This window comes from Limulus polyphemus, unplaced genomic scaffold, assembly GCF_000517525.1.
Source record: "Limulus polyphemus unplaced genomic scaffold, Limulus_polyphemus-2.1.2 Scaffold1628, whole genome shotgun sequence".
NCBI classification, from domain to species: Eukaryota; Metazoa; Arthropoda; class Merostomata; order Xiphosura; family Limulidae; genus Limulus; species Limulus polyphemus.
In genome coordinates, this window is record NW_013667238.1 from 31,226 (window position 1) to 37,987 (window position 6,762).

General features: G+C 35.1%; 1 protein-coding gene across 1 annotated transcript in view; it reads left to right on the forward strand.

Annotated features, from left to right (window-relative positions):
- Positions 1-440: 440 nt before the first annotated feature.
- LOC106464362 (lachesin-like) overlaps positions 441-6,762 on the forward strand; it is a 111,011-nt gene continuing 104,689 nt past the window's right edge. The window contains exon 1 of the mRNA XM_022392052.1: positions 441-649. Coding sequence (XP_022247760.1) covers positions 550-649 — 100 coding nt within the window. The 5' untranslated portion in view covers positions 441-549. The remainder of the gene's footprint in view (positions 650-6,762) is intronic.

Genomic DNA, 6,762 nt, shown 5'->3' on the forward strand with positions numbered 1-6,762 from the left:
TACCCCACTCCTCCGAATGTATCTTTTTATTCTAGTTTTAAATTTACATCTTTTTTTTACGTGTGAAGAATTTGGTTTTTCGCTCTTGTTGTCGCTATAATCTCATACAGAAGAAACAATTAAATGTAATGGCTACTTAAAACGAAAATGCTGGTAAGCATACTAATAAAAAATGCTCCTGGCCATTTTGAAAGCGATTAAATTTTCGATTGAATGTCCAAAATACGACAAGTACTTGATGGATCAGATCTGCAGGAAAAGTAGTAATCACGAAACTCGCATGGAAATGTTGGAGACTTGCGTCATATCCACCCCAAAAGCTGAGTGGATCCTACCTACTGTAGTGCTGGGCGAGATATAGCGCTCAGAGCGCCAATCAGTTCCCTCTACGCTACCGAAGCAGCTGGTCGCTGTCCTGTACGTTATTATGAATGCGGGGTTTTCCTGTTATTAGTGTCAGTACTTTAAGAAATTATGCCATATTAAATTTGTCAGAATCCATCAGTTCCTGGTAGTTTTTTCGTGTGAAAGTGTTAACATCAGTACAGCATGTCTTTTACGACTGTAAAGTTCTACAGTGGGACTTTTGTACCAACCAATAAGTGGCTCAAGATTTTTGCTTGCTATGTTCTTCTTCCTCCAGTCCTGAGTAAGATAACATATTTTATTATTAAAATTATAATAATACATTAGGTAACTTAAGCACAAAGCTACACGATGGGCTATCTGTGCTCTGCCCATCACGGGTATCGAAACCCGGTTTCTAGCGTTGTAAGTCCGCAGACATAGCACTGTGCCACTGGGGGGCACCAGAAATACGTATTATAGATCTGTATACCACAGATCGCAACACTACTGAATAGTGATTTCCCTTTAAATCTAAATAATATTGAATATGATATGGTATATGTTTGTCTAGATATAAGAGGGAAGATATTGTTTTATATTGATAATACCCAATTTATAATATGTATTATATGACAGACATAAAAATTTCATAGGGTGTTTAAAAACTCAATCCAAAAAAATTAATTTGATAGGGAGGATATGAATTTTAATAAAGCATCAGTTACGAACAATGAAATAAATGAAAAACTCTGTTTCATATGTTCCAAGTTTGTTTTTATTTTATTATCAATTTTTTAACCTCTTGGGTGAATTGGGTAAAAACAGACATATCTACTTTTATAGTAAATGAAATTTTGGAATGGGAGCCTTCATAAATTTCTGTTAAATTCCATTTTTGCACAACCTATGAAAATTTCATACTAAGCAGATGTTTAGTGGTTCTTTTGGTGATGATGCATTTGCAGAGCTAAGTAATCTTCTGACAAACTTTAATAAAATCAACTCGCAGGAAATTGAACTCTGCGAAAGACAATTACTGTTGTGTAACTGTACCGTAATGAAGGCCTACGGTAACAGCAAATCGACTTATTCAAAGCAAAATATATAGATTTCGGAATCAATTCTAAGACACATTTTTACATTACGAAAGAACTTATTTCAATAAGAAATCGCATCTTTTATTCTACGAGTATTGCAAAACCATTGATTGTGTCCTCTGACCTGGAGGGTAACTTCCCTCATATGGTAACTTTCTTTTAAGGGTATGTATCCGCATTCAATTAATGAAACATTCAATCCTTAACAGTTCTTTTTTTTTGTGTTAACGTGATTTTTCCACACAAGGTTCTTCGTTGCGTTACGTGGTTTCCACATAAGGTTCTTTCTTGTGTTAAGTGGTTTCCACATAAGGTTCTTCCTTGCGTTACGTGGTTTCCACATAAGGTTCTTCCTTGCGTTACGTGGTTTCCACATAAGGTTCTTTCTTGTGTTAAGTGGTTTCCACATAAGGCTCTTTCTTTGCGTTACGTGGTTTCCACATAAGGTTCTTCCTTGCGTTACGTGGTTTCCACATAAGGTTCTTTCTTGCGTTACGTGGTTTCCACATAAGGTTCTTCCTTGCGTTACGTGGTTTCATTATAATGTTCTTCCTTGCGTTACGTGGTTTCCTTATAATGTTCTTCCTTGTGTTATGTGGTTTCCTCATAAGGTTCAAACTAAAATATTATACAACTTCAATGTTTTTCAATACAATTGTTGGTATAACATATGTTAATTTTCTACTGACGAGCTAGTATTACAGAAACAGATGACATAATGGAGATGAGACATATGATTCACCAATTGTTAGTACTGCCTATGTGACTCTTATTCTAAATATCTTTTGAGTTATTCAAAAGTCGAATCTCATGGACGGAATCGTGATGTGATAAAAGAAAGCGACGTAAAGTATGTAAACTATTCTCTACTTATGTGTTTTTCCCAGTCAAACTTCCTTCTAATTAAGCCATTTATCACTGCTGTGAAACCTTGGAAAGGTATTTATTGACTGTCTTGTAATGTACTTGTCATAAGCAGGCTTTAGGCTGGAATGTGATAATGCTTTGGGCTAACGTCTTACATGTAAATTAAAAGGGCGTGACTCCAATTACGTAAAACCCGTTTAAATCTTTGATGTTTGTAAGTATGCGTAAGTTACAGTACAGAGACGTTTATGAAATACGATTTAATGCAATTACTAAAAATTTTAGATCTAATTTAAGAATTACTTTTTCGGTGATTTTTTAAATTATTTTTGAAAAGCGAGAATGAGATTTTTCACGAACGATAAAACGAGCTTTGAAACCCTATTTTACTGGGTTCTGTCATCTTAACCGCTCGACCGGTTTTATGTAAACCGACAAGAACATTGGATATAAGGACATTTATTCGAGCGCAAATGTTAAATAAAACTATTTCTTTTGCTAAGACAGAATAATATATAAGACAGAGAATAATATCTCAACATTTCTGTGTATTTTATAAACAGCATTCAATAATTCACTATCATTAATAACTATCCCGGCATGGCCAGGTGGTTAGGGCGCGGTCGACTTGCAATCTGCAGGTCGCGGGTTCGAATCCCCGTCCCATCAAACATGCCCGCCCTTTCAGCCGTGGGGACGTTATAATGTGACGATCAATCCCACTATTCGTTGGTAAAACAGTAGCCCAAGAGTTGGCTGTGGGTGGTGATGACTAACTGCTTTCCCTTACACTGCTATATTAGGGACGGCTAGTGCAGATAGCCCTCGTGTAGCTTAGCGCGAAATTCAAAACAAACATTAATAACTAAACTTTGTAAATGAATACAAACGTTGTGTCTAAAGTTTGTATTGAAAATGTTAACTATTTTGTTTGAAATATATCTAAGCGCAGTGTAAATAACTGCCTGGTTTGTAGCTCCAAGATAGGTAAAATGCTATGTCTATCGCGAGGAATCGAACTATGGAATTTAGCGTAGTAGGTCCGAAAAGTTCCCGTTAACCTATCGGGAAAAATCTAAGAATCAAAATTATGTGTTACACAAACAACTAAACGATATTATCAGACAAACATTTTAGAAACGTAAAGAATTTTCTAACTTATTTTTTCATTAGGTTTTATGCAAAGCTGGCAATGCTGAAACACCATATATGTTATTTTTAATTTTCTATCTTTTAACATTCATTAAAATTTTTCCAAGATTGTTAAGTTGGTTAGTGTAAAAAATTCTAAAAGTTCCATTCATCATTTCACTTTTAATCTATTCTAATAATCTTTAATTAGATTTTTTTCTCAAGTTTCTATCACCGATATAAAAAGTGTTTTATTTTATATAAAGCGGTAGTTATATGGAATAACTCATTTAGTCTCTGTATAATGCATGACTGTCTCAAAATATTGCCCACCTCTAGAATCCGGGTTTCGATACCCGTGGTGGGCAGAGCACAGATAGCCCATTGTTTAGCTTTGTGCTTAATTACAAGCAAACTCAAAATATTATAAGTGTATAATTCCCGGTCTGCGTTTATGACTAATTTTAAGTTCAACCAATATGCTAAAATATTTGACTAAATCGCGAGTTAGAAAAAAAGAATTAAAAAAATATACCAGAAGATTTTTCTGAACAGAGAAATCGTTGGGAACAATTTAGTTGAAGTTGATATCTTCATATTAATTGACACCAACCATTCCAAGTTCTAATATAGTAGGCCCGGCATGGCCTAAGTGGTTAGGGAGCTCAGCTCGCAATCTATGGGTCGCGGATTCGAATCCCCGTCACACCAAACATGTTCGCCCTTTCAGCCGTGGGAGCATTATAATGTGCGGTCAATCCCACTATTCGTTGGTAAAACAGTGGTCCAAGAGTTGGCGGTGATGACTAGCTGCCTTCCCTCTAGTCTTACACTGCTAAATTATGGACGGCTAGACAACACTAACTAAACTATTGAAAACAATTGTGAAATGACATGATTTGAGAATACGTCGTGTACCTAACAGTATTATTATTATTCCAAAAAATAAACACATTGTTATTCTTTTCTTTTTTGTATTAGAATATTCAATAACATCGAGAAATAAGTTTGTGATCATATCTATCACTAATATTACAAAGTCTAAACTAACACTTAACGTTTCAATGAATAATAAAAATGTGAAAATTATTGCAAACTTTGTAATATTAATATCATTTTATGGCTAGTCGGACGTAAGCTACGGGTTGACATGCTGGGCTGCGGATCGGAATGCCCTAGGTTCGATCCACGATATGCAGCTGATCACACTTCGGACTTTCAACCATGGGCGCGTATTATAAAACTGAAAATTAATCGTACCACACGTTAACAGTGGTAGCAAGTAGCGGCTGATGATGGCGACCGGTTACCTCGCTCTGATGGGTGAGTAATTCTAAATTTGGGGATGGCTGTGCCTAATCATTGGATTCTCTGACTTGGCTGATTAACTCAAATATCGCTTCAGGTCCTGTTCAGGTTAAAAAATGCCGATAAAAGTACCGATATCGATAATTTTACTGCACTGAAATGGAGCTATCGTATCTAAGTATATTAAGTTTTATTTTTTCATCTTGTGTGATGAACTTTCTGTATAGATATTTATAAAAAAAACATACTTAATTACTCGATATCACCGATGAAGATGGCAAAGGCGGTTTTTTTTAAAGTACAATATTATAAGGTAATGTCCATAATTAGATAAATCAATAGTGTGAAAAAAATAGACTTTATAAAGGCTAACGGTGACGACGTGTGAGAATGCCCAAACCGAAAACGTTTTACTGCACATTGCTTTATTACGTATGTTAACAGGAATAGAACGGCAAAAACATGTATTAAAATTCTTCCGTCACTTAATTTAGTGCACCTGGTGGTTAGGGCACTCAACTCGCAATCTGATAACTCTTTCAGCCGTGTGGGTGTTATAATGTGAAAGGCACATCGCACTATTTGTTGATAAAGAGTGTCCCAAAAGTTGGCGGTGGATGATGTTGACTATTTGCCTTCCCTCTACACTAACTTTTCAAAATTTGGGTCGGATAGTGCACGTAGCCCTTAAACAACTTTGTGCAACATTTAGCAAACAAATAAACTTAATTTAATACCAGGTAAAGTTGAAAGATATCTTAATTGGGATTTTTATACATATTTATATCTTACCAAAAATAAAAAAAGGCATAATAACCTTACACTTCATAAAATATTAGGGTATAAAGATGACGAAACATTGTCCCTTGGCAAATCCTAAAAATATACAGGTCTTCTCTTGCACTTTTTAATATTTACGGTATAGATTAATTTGCAAATATTACATGCAGTACATAACATTGTCCCTTGACAAACCCGAAAAATAGACAGGTCTTCTCTTGCACTTTTTAATATTTACGGTATGGATTAATTTGCAAATATTACATCCAGTACATAACATTGTCCCTTGAAAAACCCCGAAAATAGACAGGTCTTCTCTTGCACTTTTTAATATTTACGGTATGGATTAATTTGCAAATATTACATCCAGTACATAACATTGTCCCTTGACAAACCCGAAAAATAGACAGGTCTTCTCTTGCACTTTTTAATATTTACGGTATAGATTAATTTGCAAATATTACATGCAAAAATATTATGAGATGTAGAATAACTACTGAAAGATGAGGCTGCAACATGGAGCTGATTGGCCCAAACAGTGTTGTAATACTGTAAAAGGCGAACAGTGACTTCTAAGGGCCTGTTTGGGCATTCCACAGGCATAGAAGTCTATAAGAGATTTCATCAAATACCAAATCACACATTCTCGTTTTTACTTCCATCTTGTGTGATAATTGATATGTTGAATTGGATGTATGGCTGGATGCTTTGACTTGATGCTGCTACACCTTACTGACAACCGAAGTTGGATGATTTAACCTGATGGAGTTGTAACTTATTAGCACCCAGTTTGAATAAATATGGTATTCACTCGTGGTATTATGGTGTCAGCACATTAGCTTGACAGTATTCAGACTTTTAACATTTAACTGACTCTCAGGATGTTTAGCTCACCATTATAGTTACAATCTGGAACCAACATACATCTCTTGGTCAAAAGTTTGAAATATGATGTATTCCATTTTGTAATGTTATATCGCAGGCAAGGTGATGTAATTAAGTTGATAAAAGTTTCGTCTAATATTAACTACAATTAGATGATTTGTGGTAACAAGGCCACGAGCAAAGTCAGGGAAAGTATTATTGAATATTCAAAATGTTATCATTGTTCGTGAGCTACCCTGAGGATTATTATAATAGCTGATCAAATTTGTGATAAAATTAGGCAAATTAGCCAAACATTACTCCATGCAAATTCGATGACGAGGAACCCACTTTGAGACTAATAATG